General features: G+C 39.4%; 1 protein-coding gene across 1 annotated transcript in view; it reads left to right on the top strand.

Moving 5' to 3' along the window:
* The window catches only part of FAM135B (family with sequence similarity 135 member B), a 107,238-nt gene that overhangs the window by 32,408 nt on the left and 56,910 nt on the right, over positions 1-17,920 (top strand). The window contains exon 5 of the mRNA XM_017818267.1: positions 7,846-7,972. Coding sequence (XP_017673756.1) covers positions 7,846-7,972 — 127 coding nt within the window. The remainder of the gene's footprint in view (positions 1-7,845; positions 7,973-17,920) is intronic.

Here is a 17,920-nt window from a genome sequence, read left to right on the forward strand (position 1 = left end):
CTCAGCTTTTTAGTGGGATGCTGCATTCATGGCAGCTGCTAATGGCTCTGTGGATTTACTAAGAAGGAGAGAGGTTGGGTAAGAAGGTGGTGAGACAGACTTGGAGTCAGTTTATCTCAAGCTTTGTTATCAAAGAATTCTAGAATCACAGAATGGTCTGGGTTGGAATAGATGTTAAAGATCATCTCATTCCAACCTCCTGCCGTGGGCAGGGACACTTTCCACTAGACCAGGTTGCTCAGAGCCCCATCCAACCTGTCCTTGAGCAGTGCAAGGGATGGGACATCCACAACTTCCCTGTGCAACCTGTGCCAAGGCTTCATCATTCTCACATTTAAGAATTTCTTCATAAAATCTAATATAAACCTCTCCTCGTTCAATTTAAAGCCATTCCCCCTTGTCCTGTCACTGCATGCCCTTGTTAAAAAGTCCCTCTCATACTTTTCTACAAACTACCTTTAGGTAGTTTAGTGCTTTAGTTTATTGCTACAAGGTCACCCTGGAGACTTTCCTTCTCAAGGCTGAACAACCTCAGCTCTCTCAACTTGTCCTTATAGAAGAAAAGCTCCAGCCTTCTGATGATCTTTGTGGTCTCTCCTGGACCCAGTCTTAAGAGGTCTAAAATTTCCCACAATTTTCTGTGCTGATGACTCCAGAGCAGGATGCAGGTCTTCAGGTCTCACAAGGGCAGAGCAGAGGCTCAGAGTCATCACCCTTGACCTGCTGGCCACATTGCCTTTGATGCAATTGGCTTTCTGGGCTGCAAACACACGCTGTTGGCTTATGTCAAGTTTTTCATCCACCAGAACCCTCAAGTCCTCCTCCACAGGGCTCCTCTCAGTGAGTCTCAGTCTGTACTTATATCTGGGACTGCCCAAACTCAGATGTAGCACCTTGCACTTAGACTTGTTGAACCTCGTGAGGTTCTCATGGGCCCACTTATCTCTAGAGCAGTCATTTTTGGTCTAGAGGTGGGATGACCAGGAGCGTGGTGTGATGCTTTGGTGCTTGGATCATCTCTCCTGGCTCCTTGGGCAGCTGCATCCCTCTGCAGAGGGAACTCTGAGCAGCAGGGAAGGGACTGGGTGTCTTTTGCTTGTCCTTACTGAGCCGAACTTGGTTAAAAACTCTCACTTTGACCTTTAGATTCTCTGACTCCTCTAGAAAGCACCCCAGAAGTGGCTGGGGAAGCTGGACCACTTGGAGTCAAGCCCAAAACTTTGCTTTCCAGGCAGGAATGCAGTAATAGGGGAGAACTGGGATGTAGGGCTCAGTGGTTTTGATAGTTGTTGTCTTGGCCCAAAATACTGCTCCCCTCACCTGTGTCTTGCCCTACACCCAGACCCTTCCAAGAGGACACTGTCAGGGCAGGGCTGGAGCTGAGCTGTGGCAGCTCCTTGCCCTCTCTCAGTGACAGCAACCATGTCTGCACCAAATGCTTTTGGCAGCTGCAGATCACAGAGCTGTATTTCAGACTTTTGGGATGTGGGACAAACAGAGGAGAATCTGGAGCAGGAAGCTGGATGGCACTGCTCTCCTAATATCACAGAAGTGACAGTTCTCTTTGGAAAGTTAAAGGCAACCACATTTTACCCAGGATGACACAAGACGAGCCCAACAAGTCTGTCAAAAGATAAACAGAAAAAGTGAACAATGTTCGAGCTTGAGGCTGTTCCCCTGCTGATGCATTGACCTTCATTAAATGCTTAAATACCCTTTTTATTCTCTTACCTAAGCTCCAGAGGCTAAATGTGAGCAGACAGCTGCAGGAGGAAGGTGAGAAGGAGAAGGATTTAGGGGTTTTGGACTACAGTTTTCTGATTTGGTTTCTGGCCCGAGGCACTGACTTCTCCCTCAGCTCCCTGTCACTGGCTTCACAACGGGTCCAGTCTGGAAGTGCAACCAGCACTTATTAGCCCAGTCTCAGCTGTTAGGAAAGGTGCTTTGCTCCAACATAGCTCAGACTTCAAGAAATATTTCTGTTTTTCCAAAAGCGAAATGTGCAGATCTGTGGTGTAAGGTCTACTTAGTCTCAGGCATGCTGCAAGCATAGTGCCTTTCTTATATTGGACTCATTTTAAAAGCAAACAACAAGAAACATGGTTCATTTATTGCATAGACCTCTATACCACTTCCTCCCCCCCCCAAAAAAAAAAAACAACAAAACAAACAAACACCCCCGAAACACCAAGGAAAAAAAAAAAAAAACAAGTCTTGAAATTGCTACATATAATCAATATCCTTCACCATAGGCAGCTGGCAAACCTGTTTTCTCTTGTTTGCACAAGAAAGGGGTTTAATTTTCTCAGCTTTCTGGATTCTCCTCAGCTTTCTGTTCCTTTCCCCATTTTCATACATAAATTTACATGAAAAACAAAGTAGACTTTCAAGATTTTACTTATTAACATTGAATCCTTAATTGCCCACAATCAAATGACTGTATGAGAAACAAGAAATCTTGGTGGGATCTGTGATGGGAAAATAATATAACACAAATTTTGTTGGTGGAGAAACCAAGCCACAAATATTCAATGTTTTAATGTCTTTAGCTCGTTCTGCTCTAGAAAGAAGAAACAGAATCAAGGTCACAGAATATTCCAAGGTTTCAGCTCTGCTCCACTGCACTGAGGAATCAGGCCAACCCTGGCCATCCTTGAGCGATTTTATCTCACCTAAGTTCTTTTGTTTCCAGGCATCCTGTTCCTCAAAAGCACAACTGGTCTATCTATAGATAATACACACACTGTACTGCCCTGTGCATCTTGAATCTGGGTGCAGATTATGCAGGTCACTTTTTCTACAGTTGCAAGAGTGGCTGGCACCTACTTATGGGGAGCTTGCATCTGAAACTGCACAAATGTAATACTGGGGAGTAAAATTCATAACTTGTTTTCCCTTTCCATCCTATTTACAAATAAATTATTCTGTAGAAAGAAAATGAAATACTTAGGCAGTAAAGAGCTATTGCTTCTATGTATGCTTATTAGAAGAATACTGGTTGATATTATTTTCCTCTAAGCACCCCCTCATAACAACTGGATGATTTTTCCTTTGAATTTTCTTTTATTTGGTAGTTTGTTATGCATCTGCAAAGATAAACATCCCCTTTGACATGCCAGTCTCCTGAGTTACCAGCTGAGAAACCACATAAGAAAAAACTGGCAATTTCTGAGTTAAACTTAAAAAAAAACCCAAACCCAACAACAACAAAAAATCCCACTGAAAATTAAATATCCCCACATGGCTTTATCTGTTTTCAAATTTTATAGCAACTAAGGTTAAGTTCAGGACAAACGAACCAGCATTTTCCAGCAGTCAAAATCTGTAGAGATTTCAGACCAGATTGCCTCCATTTGGGATCTAAGGAGAGATATCTGTTTTCATTAAAAATTTTATTTTAACAAATCTTATCAGTTTTACCCAAAAAGCTCAGAATATTTTACAGCCACTGACTATAACCTTAATGAAACTCCTTGGGTAAGAGAAATACATGCCTAGAGGAGTACAATCTGTAAACATCCACAGATTATTCTCAAAAATAAATAACAGATCACCCATGTACCCTATGGCCACATGCCAGTAGTAATTTCCCAAAAGCTATATTAAAGTTTTGAGTTAAAAAATGGAGGGAAATCAGTGTTGTCATTACAATTTTCCTGATGTGTGGGAGTTAGAAGGGAGCTCCTGGTGAAATGCAAACAGCTGGCAGTGGGGGCTGTGAGGGTTTAATTCTGAGGTCTGCTATTTCTATGGGACTGACTTATATTTTTAATTTTTTAAAGAAGTAATATTTTATGCATAAGGGACTGAGGAAAAAATAAGTGGTTTCTCCAAGGATCTGGCCTAAATGGGATAAAAATTCATTTTCTGAACTTCATCTCCTGATATAGTCACAAGATTATCATTTCTTGTAATTAGAAATGTGATGATTGTGTGAGGTTTTGTTTGTTTGGGGTTTTTAATTTTTTACAGTTTGATCCTTTCAAATAGAGCAAGATATTTTTTTTTCCCAAGGAAGATTCAGATCTCAATCTTCTAATTTTCCTCCCATTCTGCTAAAACCTAAAATTCATGGAAAAAAAAAAAAAGTTTTGTTTACCAAAACCAAACCAAAATGAAATTAAAAATTCAAAAAGGTTATTTCTTTTTCGGGGAAGCTTAATCTCAAAGAGAATAATGTTATTTTAAACTGCCCTGAAGTATTTTTTCTGATGTGCTTCAGTAACACATCTGAATTAACATTTATCAAGGCCAATCCATTTGTTATGCTAAGGAAGTGGCATCTCATTTATATGTGAGAGAATTGTCCAAACATAAAGTAAACAGGGAATGGTTATTTAATATTTTGTGCTATACAAGAACCAAGAGGTGCCACATCCAATTCCCCAACAGGGGAGTTCAAAAGAAGCAGAAAGTTCAGAACTTACCACAAGTGCAGTTCGTTCCAAAATGAATGTAAGTTACAGAGGCCAAGAGTATAAATCAAAAAGGCATGGACACAAATTCACAGAAGGTAACCATGACTGTTGGAAATAATTGAGTACAACCTCTGACTCAGGAAGTTCTTAAATTTTGATTGTTGATATCTTGCAGGCTATAAGAAAGGTTAAAAATGCAGTTTTCAATGCAGTTTACTGTACTATGTGTCCATAGATGGCTGCTGTAATAACTGGGGGACTCCTTTGAAGGATAAAGACATTGAATCATAGAATCATGGAATGATTTGGGTTGGAAAGGACCTTAAAGATCATCTCGTTCCAACTCCCCTGCCATGGGCAGGGACATCTTCCACTAGAACAGGTTGCTCAGAGCCCCATCCAACCTGACCTTGAACACTTCCATGGATGGAGTGTCCACAATTTCTCAGGACAAACTGTTACAGTGCCTCACCATCCATGATCTCATGGATAAGGTCATCAAAAGGCCAGCTCAAAAAAAAACCACATAAAACATTTTACCGATAATATTAATAGTCCTGCACGCATGTTAATCCTCTTGGACATGCACCCATTACCTCTTTTGACCTTTTTTATCTGAAATCCAATTAAAAGCTAAGGTTAACATACTGGATAAGGATCTAAATGTTGATATTAAATCAATGCTATTAAATAGTCTGAATGGACATGTAAGTAAACAAGGTTCATGATTCATACAGATAAACATGTTTGCAGAAATAATTAGAAGAAATAAATACAAAAAAAAGATGTAACAAATTGACCTGGTATTGCCAATAAAAATTATCTTCAAGCATAATGTACTTCAGAAAGCATTAGGGGGACCTCGGCAGTTTGTAAGCCTTCCGCTTAAACTTCCGTCAGCATACTGAGGACATTTTGGCACGTTTCCCAAAAAAGGGTTTTGTTTTACAGTGCTATGTGAAATCAATTTCCATAAAACCAACAGATTAAAATCCCTTCTCTGCTGTAAAAGCAAAAGATAAATAAATAAAAAAGGCATTAAAAAGTGCTTTTCTTTAAACCTTTGAAAGCTTTGTTAATATTCAAATGAGGAGTTTTTCATGTGCAGGCAACATTTGTTTAAGCTTCTCTCTCTGATACCACAGCAATCATTTTTTATTTCTGCTTCTTGAGCCTTGCCAGCAGACCAGGGCAGATAACATCACTCAATAACAGCTGAAATTATTCAGAGCGCTGTTTATTTCCTGGTTGTTTGAAATAGTTTTATTTATTTATTTATTTGTTATTTTTATCTTAAATGTTGTGTGTAGGAAACACATGGGAAGACTTCATGCTTCTTAGAAGCAACCAGCTGGAAATTCCTTCGATCACATAAATAAAACATACATAAGCAAGAACAGATATTTGCTAAGTTTTTCTACCCCATCATCCCTCTTACGGGATGGTCTTTTTGCCAGTATTTATATATAACAAGCAGCACTTTTGAGCTACAGGCAAGACAGGGATTTGCATTTAACCTTCTGAAAGTTGTCCAATTCCTAACTTTCCTTGAGATTCTTTTTCTGGCGTTGCACACCTTGCTCTGTTTCACACCAGAACCTCACATGTTGTTTGAGTATAACAAGTATTGCTGAACCTTTCTTTTGTCTTTAGCATAAGTATCATTCCAGAATTCAAGAAATATTTGCACAACACTCTCAGGCACATGGTGTGATTTTTGGGTGTCCAGGAGTTGGATTTCAGTGATCCTTGTGGGTCGCTTACAGCTCAGAAAATTCTATGATTCTTTTTTTTATATGTATGCTTCTGTACAGCAGTCAGTGCTCTAATCTGTCCTTAAAAACTGAATCAGGTGTAGATATCAATGAATTAGGCTGATCTGAGCTGAAGTGGCCATGTGATGCACATCTACACAGAGGAACAACCTCAGACTGGAAAGTGTTCCCAGCATGAATGAAACTGCCCTGTGGCTTTTAGTTCTGGCACGTTATGGTTTTAAGATGTTTCTTGTGCTCTCCATCCTGGAAGTTTTTATTCTTTCAAGGAGACCAGGTCTCCTGGGTATGACGCAATTTGGGATGCCTGGATGGGCATCAGGTACCTGTGGATGGTGATCCCAGTTTGGGAGCTGTAACACAAACTCAAGTGGCATTATCCCTGCACTTTGTATGAAGAGCAAATGTGTTTTCCTTCTTTCTCTGCACTTCATTATTTTAGTTCCACCTTTGTTTACATGTTTTTAAAGAACACTTCTGGTTGCTTGCATCACTATTTGGACTCAGTAATTTGACTCCTTGTATTCACCCCAAGTAGCCTGATTTCCCTCTTGAAATCTTGATACAGTTTATGTACAGCACATGTTCTCCGAGGGACAAACTGTGGGGTTATCTCATTTAAATCCCGTTGCTGATGAGGCCTCTCTTTATAGTCCACAATAAGAAATAAGTACTTTGAGGGTACAAGTCCCCTGATCTATTTGATATCACTGCTTCAGAAAGAGATGACTCATACCCTGGAAATGCCAATTCCTCTCCAGTGAATATAAAGGCAACCTACATCATTAACTGGGGGGTGTACTTTTGCTCAGATTAACCCAGAGCATGAGCCCTGGCTGTGCATCAGGACTCTAGTGGGCTTGAGGCTGAGTAAACTACAGTCAAGATATTCCACTCTCAATGGGTTCAATGGTCTAAGATAGGAGACACACAGCCAGAAGGGAACACTGGCCACAATAGTCAGCACTGAGAGGTAATGTCCACAACACCAAAACAACTTACATTCTTTCAGGATTTTGAGGAAGAACTTGGATAACAGTGAATTCATGTTGCACCAAGGATATGGGAGAACATTTCCCAGATGAATGGACTGCATCCAGCAAAAACAAATGTAGCTTTTGGGCTGTAGTCCTGTCATTTGGTGCTGGAAGCTAATGTCATGGGACAGTGAGAAGTGGGAACTAAACTTCCAATCTATAATAATAAGTTTGGGATGAACTATAGAAGATATTTATAGATGAGAGGTCATGCACAACTCAAAGAGAGAAAGTTGTTGCATCCATCAAGGTGCAAGCTGATGAGAAGTTGGATAAGAGTATTTATCTGTGTGGATAGGTTGTGTTGGTGAGATGTTGTGCTGGAAAAAGATCTGTATGAGAGCAGAGAAAGGAATGAGTTAGAGATAACACTCAAACCACTCATCTGAATGTCTAGGAAGCAAACCTGAGCTAGTGATGTCCAGCACACTGGACAATGATCATTTTTAAGAGAAACATGAATTTACAGTGTCAATTTGAAATTAATAAAAGCAAAACCCAGCACCACCAAAAGTGCAATATTTTCTAAGGAAGGAAATAATACTGGGACAACAATGACTCTTCTCTAACAATATTCCTTTAATTAGTTTTTCTTCTCAATTTTTCTTCTTATAGTTTCGCTCGTCCAGGGAAAGGTTCTTGGCTTGGTAAAGGCAACCTGGAAGCGGGACCAGACCAGTCCAGTATGTCCTTAGAAAATCTAGTGTTTGGAGCTGGCTACTGCAAACCCACTTCTTCAGAGGTAAGGAGGATGAAAAATGATGTCTTACTTCCATTGGATCACTCCGAGTGTCCCTATTACCTGTGGAGAACTTGTCATGGTTGTGTATTTGTAGTAGAGGGATTTTGTTGGAAGAAGAAACCCTCAAACATTTCTGCATGAACTAGCTGGCACTTGGATATACAGTCCCTTGGTGTTCAGAAAGTTCAAGATGTGTGGATATATACCCCCCATTGCCAATGGCACTTTTAAGACAGGATTCACCTGATCAGGTGCTGCTTGAAGGTGAAATTAATTATTCAGGAAGAGGCCCTGGCTTTCAGGTTTTGTGTATGACAGCCAGAGGACTTGAGTCATTATTAAGGATGTCGTAAAGGAAGGTTTTGTTTCCTGAGTATTGAGTATTGTGTGTGTTGATGATGGGGTGTTGTACACATTGCCTTACCCATGGCAGGTCCCACAGTTAGTGTGTGCCTTTGAGAGAGAGCTCATTGTGCAATTTTTAGTAGAAAGTTGTTTGTTTGAAAAATAATGATTAATTGGGGTTTTTTTGTTGCTTTGTTCCTTTTTTTTTTCTTCTTTTTTTTTTAAGCACTTGCTGTGGAGTGTTTTGTTGTGGGTATGTTTTGTTTTGTTCTTTTTTTCTTTTTTGTCAGAAACGTTTCCTCAGATCTAGAAACTCAGCCCAGAATATTGCAATAATTAACCTGTTAGGAAACCATGATTCAAGGTTTCTGATTAACATGCTGCCCTCAGCTTCCCTCAAGCTTTCTTGTCAAAGCTGTTTTTTATAAATATTTAAAACATCCAAGCCTAGAGCGGCTGGTGCAGAAGAACTACCAGGGCTGAGAGAATGTTTGGCCTGAGGCTGCTATCCAAAACATTGGGTCAGTGTATGCTTTTGGCAAACAAACTGACCTCAACCTCTGTCTCTCTGGTAGACAGTCACATCATAGACATTTAAATAGCTGATTCAAATATTTATTTTGTAGATTAATCTGTGTACATCTCTGTACATCACACAAAAGAGATTTCTTTTGAGAGCGGTGCCTACTTTTCATTATCCTCTGGACAGATCTCTATTGTAAGAAGAGAGATGGAAAGGCTAACTGCACTCCCATTTTTGCTTTTAGTCTCCCTGGAAAAATCTTGTTCTGTTGTGATTAGGAAAAACGTTATTGCTTTCCCAAATTTCTTCCTTAGCTGGACACTATTTTCTACTCATCTCTGTTGACTAATCATTTTTTCTTTTGGTTTGGTTGTGGATTTTTTTTAATGAGGTGTGGTTTTTTGTTTGCTTGGTTTTTTGTTTGGTTGTGGGTTTTTTGTTTTGTTTTGCGGGGGTTTTTTTGTTTGTTGGTTTGGTTTGGTTTGGTTTGGGGTTTTTTTGTGACAATATAATTGTGGTGAGTTGACCTTGATTGGAAGTCAGGTGCCCACCAAGCCACTCTATCCCTTCCCTCCTTAACTGGACAGGGTAGGATCAAGGAACTTTGTGGGTAAAGTCAGTTTAATGAAGCAAACCCAAGAGCCACGTGCAGAAGCAAAGGAAACTGAAAGATTTATTCTCTCCTTCCCATCAGCAGGTGATGTCCAGCCACTTCCTAGGAAGTGGGGCTTCAGTAGTGTAGAGTTTCTCTGGAAGACAAATGTCATAATAGTGAATGCTCCCCCTTCTCCTCCTTTTTCTTAGCTTTCATTGCTCAGCAGATGTCATGTGGAATGGAACATCCCTTTGGTCAATTCAGGTCAGCTGTCCCAGCTATGTCTCCTCCCAAGATCTGCACACCCCCATCCTACTGATGGGGAGTGGAATGTTGGAGAGACAACGCTGATGCTGTGCCAGCTCTGCCCAGCAGTAGCCAAAACACTGATGTGACACCAACACCTTTGTAGCTACTGATGCACAGCACAGGCTGTGAGGGCTGCCATGGGGAGAGCTAACTCCATCCCAGTCAGACCCCATACAATAATTATTATCTCGGCAGGTGACCTACAACATACCAAAATGAAAGGGCTCTCTCAAGAACTGGCTTTAGCACACTGCTGCCCTGCAGTCATCAGAATGCCACACACCAAACCATCATAAATAAAATGCTGCACGGTCCATGTGGTCAGATGTGCATTTGCTTAGCTTCTGTTCTTGAGCTGAGCATTTTAATTTAATAGAATGTGATGGCCTTTTTACCTATGCTATCCATGATGTATGATAATGAGCAAAGGATATTTCTCTTAGTTTAACATAAAAAATAAAAATTCGGAGCTAAAAAGAACCTATTGTGAGAGTAAACCTAATTCCAAACAAGGGCCATGTGACTGCTGGTTTATATGGGACTTTATATCAAGCCATAAGGGATTGAAGGAAGAGGAGAAATATTAGCTCTTACGGTGTTACAATGCTTTTCACTGGGTCAAGTTTTCTTCCCTTTGCAACCTTGTAGATTCCATTCCAGATTGTTTGAATGTGTTTGTTAAATGTAACTTCAACTGGGCTATAGACATTTCCAGATTTGGGAAATTTTGCAGTCACTGCCACTGGGCATGAGAATGGATCCTACTCTTTTCATTATGTGGAAAAAAAAGCCTGCAGACCTCTCTGCTCACTTTTTACATATTTTTATTTGCACCTTGCCTACTGCATGTTCAAATTATTAACTGTTGAATATCTTAATTCAAAATATACCACAGTTATATTTTTGTTTGTAAGCTTCTCTGATTCAATGCAACTGGCTAAATCTAGGCTAGGACAATTAATGTATCTCATCTTCCAAGGCTGACAAAGCTTCACTGAGGGGCAGGACATGGGAACATTAAAGGGGTGTTGGTTAGTTCCTTTTTATTTCATAAACTTCTGTGAAACTGTTAATGTTGCTCTGTCCTGTTTTTTTCTTTTGTTTTGTTCTGTTTTCATTTCTGCAGATCTGAGTTTGGATCCTTCTATTTTTCATGTACATTTCTGTGTTTTTCTTGATCTGAGAAGTCTCTAGGCTTAATGTCTTAAAATACATCTCATGGGCAGCTGTCTTCTGTTTAGTATCTTTTCTAGGAAACCGAATCTCATTATTCAGTTTACTGTAAGACTGCAAATAGCCAAGACTTTCTTATTCAAGCTTTATCTATTGTGAGTAAACCTAAAAGAGCTTTTTTCTCTGACAGCTGCAGATAGATTATTTTTCCAGAATACTTTCCAGAATATTACATTTGAGCAGAAGCTTGTAAGGGGTGGGAACTCTAAATCATTTCTATTGCACTCTTTTCCTGAGGTTTAGATGTAAAACCCCACAAAGTAGTAGTTTCTTGTGTCTGAGGCACTTACTAACTCCACAGTTTATTCACTTTCATAGGTTTGACATAAATTGTACAAATCTGTGAAGCAGCCTAGCTCCCAAAAATAAATTTTGTTCTCATTAGTGTCATGATATGAAGTAGATGGACTAGTGTCATGGTCTATTTGGTTTATGTGGCAAGGTTTTGGTACCAGAGAGAGATGGGATGAGGGGAGGCTTCTTTCCAGAGAAACAAGAACCTTCCACCACATTATATAGAAACAACTCCAGCTGGTTCCAAGGTGGACCCACTGCTGGCCAAAGCTGAGCCCATCAGCAACAACTGTAGAACCACTTTGATAACATATTTAAGAAAGGGTAAAAACCACTGTCCAGCAGCTGTGAGACAGAAGAGTGAGAAAATGAGAAAGAAACAACTATCCAAGCACCAATCTCAGTGAAGTAGGAAGAGAGGAGTTGCTCCAGGTGTCAGAGCAGATTTCCCTTCAGCCTGTGGTAAAGACACAGGTTATCCCACTGCAGCCTTGGAGAGCCCCATGCCAGAGCAGGTGGCTGTGCCCTGGAGGAAGGTTGTTTTAGTTTTAGTTCTCATTCTACTCTGTTTAATTGGTAATAAGTTCTATTAATTCCACCCAGCAGAGTCTGTTTTGGCCATGGCAGTAATTGGTCAGTGATCTCCCTGTCCTTACTTTGACTCTTGAGCTTTTTGTTGTGTTTTTCTCTCTGTCCTGTTGAAGAAGGGGAGTGGTACAGTGGCTTAGTCCACCCACACCATATGGTTTAGACAAGATTTGAACACAGTAGTGTAGTGACTGGATTTATAGTAGTGCTAATCCCTTGGGAAAGTCAGAAATGTGCTGAAATCTGGAGTTATGACTACCAAGTTATGTTTATTAGACATCTCTTGAAGACAAAGCAGAAGACACTCACCTTGACATGTCATCCCTCGGTCACACTTTCCATTTTCCCTCTTTCTTCCTTACAAAACATAGATGCATCAGAGAGTTAATTCTCTTTTTAGGCCCACAGACTGACTGCGGAAGTGCTCATCCTGTTTACATCATCGACTTGCTTTTCCCTTATTGAAAAGGCAAGTGACTGCCTAAAGAAAGTCCATATCAATCAGATCTTTTTGTCTCTTCCTGAGCTAATTTTCAGCATTTGGGCTGCTGAGGTGCCACTGCTTAATAATAGATCCTGAAGGCTCCTCATTCTGCACTTCTGACTTCTCAGTGCAGAGACTAATTAAATGTCAGCAGCTCTGGACTGTACATACACATTTTCCTAGTTCTGCCCAAATGACTTCTGAACATCACTGACAGTTTCCTCATCTCCTGGCTTAGCAGAGTAGTTATAATAATTAATCCTATTTAAGCCTTGGTAATTTTTTTTTTTTTAAAGTCTTCCTGTCTCTTCCCAGTCCTCTACTCGGCAAAGGGGGATCTTCCCTTTCTCCATTCCTCCTTTCCTCTCTCTCTAATACTTTCTGTCAATCTATACTACACTCTTCCTTTCAAGCACAGTTAAGACAACAAAGATATTTATTATTGAAATAATATTTTTCGTTGTCAGATAAATACAAAGGAAGACACTTTAGTGGTCAAAAAAACTAGTAGAGAATAATCTACAGAATAATAAAATGTGCTAGGACTTTCTCAAGTTGTCTTCAGCCCATAATCTATTCTCACGGGGAATATACATCACAGTAGGTGTGTTCAAAATAGGATCATATCTACTGCATTCTTGGGAGATCTAGTGGAATGAAGCAGCCTCATGACCTGTGTGTGACTAGCTTCCCTTGGGGGCATCTGAGTTCCCTTTTGGGTCTACTAAATTGTTTTTTCCTGTGAGGAAGTTCAAGGGTTTTTTTGGATGTTATAATATTTGTATCTCAATGCCACACTGACTCATGCTTTCGGGTGATCTCAACAGCCATAAGAGATGGACGCTGAAAAATTTCAACAGCTACTACATCTACAAAAAAATTAAAATGTTCCTTGCAGAACTGCAAATTGAGTGGTCACTTACACTTCAGGATTCTTATGCCTTACCCAGTACAATAAACATCTTCTCTATCCACTGTTGTCAGATTGGTTTAGTGTCTTTGTAATATTGTGCATCAAATGCCTGCTGTGTTATAATCAAGTTGAGTCAATGACATTCTGGGAATTATTAATAAACTGTACTCACAGTAATCGTATTTTCATTTGGCTAGCAGTTGCACTGCAGATAAATTGACTTCTAAGTAATCAGATTGATTAATCATATGACCTCCCATTAATAACGTGCTGATGTTTGATGAGAAGTGTTCTTTTTTCATCTAGCATTGAGGTAGCAATCCCAAAAGACATGAAGTTTATGCCTGGCATAACACAAGAACTAGGAGTGTCATTCAAATAAAATTTCATTGATTATAAGAGTTCTTTTCCACAGACAGTTTGCTAATATTTTTATCTTTTCAGCAACATATGCAAAACCTGGGCTCTTCCAGCCTAGCACCAAAACATTATTCAAACCCACATTTTATGTCACATAAGAGTCATCTGTGGTTTAGTCTTCTTTTTTTCTGTATAGTTATGGCATTTTGATCAACTAGTTTACTTTTTCATCTCTTGAAGAAGGAAGACCCTGAGATTAGGTCAGCGGATAAGAGCATGGTACTAAAAACACCAAGGCTGTGGATTTGATATGTACGGGCCATTCCCTGAAGAGTTGGATTCAATGATCCTTGTGGGTCCCTTCCAACTCAGAATGTTCTGTGATTCTGTGAAGATTGTGCATCAGAGAAGAGCCCAGACAGGATCCATTGTGGGAACTGTAATGCGTCCTGAAGTCCCAGTTTGACTGGGAGGAGAGCATAACTGTGAAAGTCATTCATCTATAGACAAAGGAACCTTAATGTAGAGACTTATGTTATCCTTTTTTTTTTCTCTTTTTGTATTTATTATACTGACACAGCATCCATCTTTCTAATGTTATTCAATTGTTCCTTCTTTTTTTTTCATGGCACTTGCTATGTACTGACCCCAAAACAAAATTTTATGAGAGATATAGAGAGAAGGAGAGAAAGGGAGAGTGGGAAAGGGGAAGGCTGAAGTAAAGTAAGGCAAGGCAAGGACAAAAAAAGGTACTAATTTTATAAAAGAACTAAAATTCTGCAAAGGACTAAAACTCTCCTGTTTCTTTTGAAAGAAAGGGTGATGTGAATTTTGCTTTTTTTCCTCCCTTTTCAGAAAACTAACAGAGGTTCTCTATCTCCTGGTAGAAATAAAAAAGGGACCTGATGTGTCTGGAGGGCTTTGAAGTTGCCAAAACTTTATTTATTTTCTTTTTTTTTGTTGTTTTTCTTAACTTTGTACCAAGGGTGATGTTTTACAAGCAATGTCTAATTATTTACAAACTCAAAGCATTGTTAAGATTCTGATTTTACCAATTTAGAACTTGAGTGTGTAAGATCCCTGGAAGTGTTCAAGGACTGGGGTTTAAGCAACTTGGTCTAGTGGAAGGTGTCCCTGCTCATGGCAGGGTGTTTGAGCAAGATGATCTTTAAGGTCCTGTTCAACTGAAACCATGCTGTGGTTCTAAGATAGTTGATACATATCATTTAACTTATTTTTCTTTTTTAATAAAAAAATTTAAAATCCTAATATTTAAAATAACTTTTATTTGTAATTACTCCATGTAGTTAATCCAGACTGCAGAAGTGTAGTGTACCTCAGGATTTCATCTGGAATTGTTAATTTTACATGGAAATGGCTTTAGTTTTCGTGTCAGACTTCTCTGCTTTGGTGTGTGTAATGGCAGGCATTTCTTTCATGTGTTTTTAATGGGGGTTTTTAAAAGATTCCTTGGGTGTCTTGCTGATGCCAATGGTGATTAGTTGTGATTGGGACTCCAGTGTATGTCCAACACACAATTATTCTAAAACCGTAAGAGAGCTGATATAGTGTTCTTTATAAGGTATAATGACAAGTATCTTTAATCAGTGTGTTCAGGGCACCATTTGTGATAATTACTGATGAGGTCTTTAATCTTCCGTCGCCTGAAGATAAATGGCTGATCTTTAGAAAGAACTAAAAGGTTTTCTAGCTGTAGCAGAAAACATGGTAACTAATAATGTGACAATAACTGGTTTGTTTAATCATTGGCATATTTCTTTTCTGTGGTCGTTACTTTTTGATCTGGCATATGCAGAGTACGGCAAGGCAATGATCTTCATTATGATAGAGTTCAAAACTGAGATTAATTTGGGTTTAGGCCTGAAACATGGTGTTGAAAAAGCTCTGCAACACTTTTGTTGTGGGTGTTCAATGAAAATGTTATGAAATCATCTGGAGATTCTTGTGAGAATTCAGATAGGAGGGTGATGGAGTCTTGTTCTGGACAAAATCCTCAGGAATTGCTCATATTGGACTGAAAATTTATTCCTTTTGTAAAGTATTAGAATTTGCACTTTTCAATTCAGTTTTTTACTATTTTTTGCTTATGTATTGGGAAGAATCAGTCTCCTGCATTCTCTTTCCAAATCTTCCTATTTCTTTGCAGACCACTGTGAAAAAGTAAATCACACCTAGACTTGTATAACTGAAAACAGTTTTATTATGGTTAATTTAGAGAGTTGTGAATAGGGTGGTAAAAGGCAGACTAAGCATGGAGAATTTCTTTCGCTTTTACAACTGCCATTACAGTGATATACTGAAGAATTTATTTGACTCCTCTCACCAAAATTTCTCACTTTGGGGCTGAAATCCACTGGTGTGGTTTGTACAGTCATTCACTTGGCCGACATTCTTGCAATTCAAGTTTTTCCTCTCTACTGATTTTAGCTTTAATTTTTCAGGAAATTTATAGGAGGGGGCTTGGGAGATATGTTTTGGGTTTTTTTTCCTTTCTTTCCTGAAGTGCAGGGGCAGCAGAAACAGCCTTTCTGCTCCTCACTTCAGGAATCAGACTTGACTGTTCTCTACCTTTTGAAAGAACGCTCTATGATTCACTTTTTCTTTCTTGTCAGTATTTTTTCCCAGTGGTACTTGGTTGAAAAATCATGTTCATACGCCCTAAAGAACACTACAATAATTCCTACTGACTGATGATGAGAGAATTCTTGAAGGGAGACCTAATCAACTCTCATAACTTCTGAGCTGATGGCCTTTCCAGCAGGGGTAGAAATGCCAACAACATCACAGTCCAGATCCGTCATCTGGAAGCCAATCCTTTGCTATTGGCAAGTATCCCAGACAGCAGCTCTGGGACTGGGGAATGAGAAAAGAGATTCCCTCTTTTTCCAACCACTTTGTCTTGTTTTGTGGAAACAAATCTTCAAGTGACAGCACAAGCCTATACCTCTGTTCACAGTTATCATGTCTGTCCTAATGATCCAAGAAACAGTTTCACAGTTGATAAGAATTAAAAGTTTTGGTGCAGTGCTTGGCAGAAACACTTAGAAGTGCAGTCCCTGCAATTTCGATTTGTGCAAAAAACGACTGACACTGCGCCAGTGATCTCACAAATTCTCCAAGGATCAGACAAGTTTCAGCAGTTCTGACAGAAAGAAAAGAATAGGCTAAGAGAATAGAGATGGGTCAGTGTGTTATGATTCTCAAAAGTATTGCCAAATGGAGACAGAGGTGAATTACATTAGACAGAAGTTCAGCTAATATAGATAAAGCAATTTTTTTTAAATTTCATGGAAAGATAAGAGTAATTTTGGAAGATCTTCAGTACAAGAATAACTTCTGAAGATGACTTAATCACGTGTTCTGAATCTGTATTCAAGTGTTGTGGTGAGTGGCAAAAAAAAACCAACACAATAATTTAGATTGTAATTGGGTAATGCTTTGAGGAAGCTCTTTGCATAACCAGGAAAAGTGTGTAAGTATTCATGCGGTTACATATACGAGTATTTAGATAAGAATATGGGTCTAAAGATTTGTTTAGGGTAAGCCAGACACAGTCACATGTGTATGAGCTTCCACTACTTCTTTGACTAGCATAAACCTTGAGAAATCAAGATTCCAGTCAGCCAGATTTTACAGCAGTATTTATCTCCGCTGTTCCCAGCTTTACAGTATGGTATTTGAATAGGATCTGATGTATTGTTAATGTCTGTGCACTCAGTCACTGCATGATCCCAGGTTATCTGGGTGTATCATGAAGTGTGTCATTCATCTGTAGCCTCCAGTTCCTAGCAGGTCAGATAAAGCCAACAGTCTACTCCCATCACTTTTCTTCCTTGTCCTGTTCATAGACTCACAGAATGGTTTGGGCTGGAAGAACCTTTAAAGGTCATCTGCTGCAATCTCCCTGCAATGAACAGGGACATTGTCAACTAGATGAGGTGGCTCATAGCCCTGTCAAACCTGGCCTTGAATGTTTCCACGGATGGGACATCTACCACCTCTCTGGGCACCCTGGTCCAGTGTCTCAGCACCCTCGTCATAAAAAATGCCATCCTTGTATCTAGTCTGAATGTACCTTCTCTTAGTTTTAAACCATTACTCTTTGTCCTATTGCAACAGGCCCTACCAAAAAGTCTGTCCCTATCTTTAAGTCCCCATTAAGCATTGAAAGCCTGCTATAAAGCCTCCCAAGATATTCCCAAACTCTTTTCATGTGCAAGATAAAACCATAAAGTCAGTTGAAGGGACTATATGTCTACTCTTTGATGACCCAAGGCAAAAGC

This window comes from Lepidothrix coronata, unplaced genomic scaffold, assembly GCF_001604755.1.
Source record: "Lepidothrix coronata isolate B3197 unplaced genomic scaffold, Lepidothrix_coronata-1.0 Scaffold67, whole genome shotgun sequence".
In the NCBI taxonomy this organism is placed as follows: domain Eukaryota; kingdom Metazoa; phylum Chordata; class Aves; order Passeriformes; family Pipridae; genus Lepidothrix; species Lepidothrix coronata.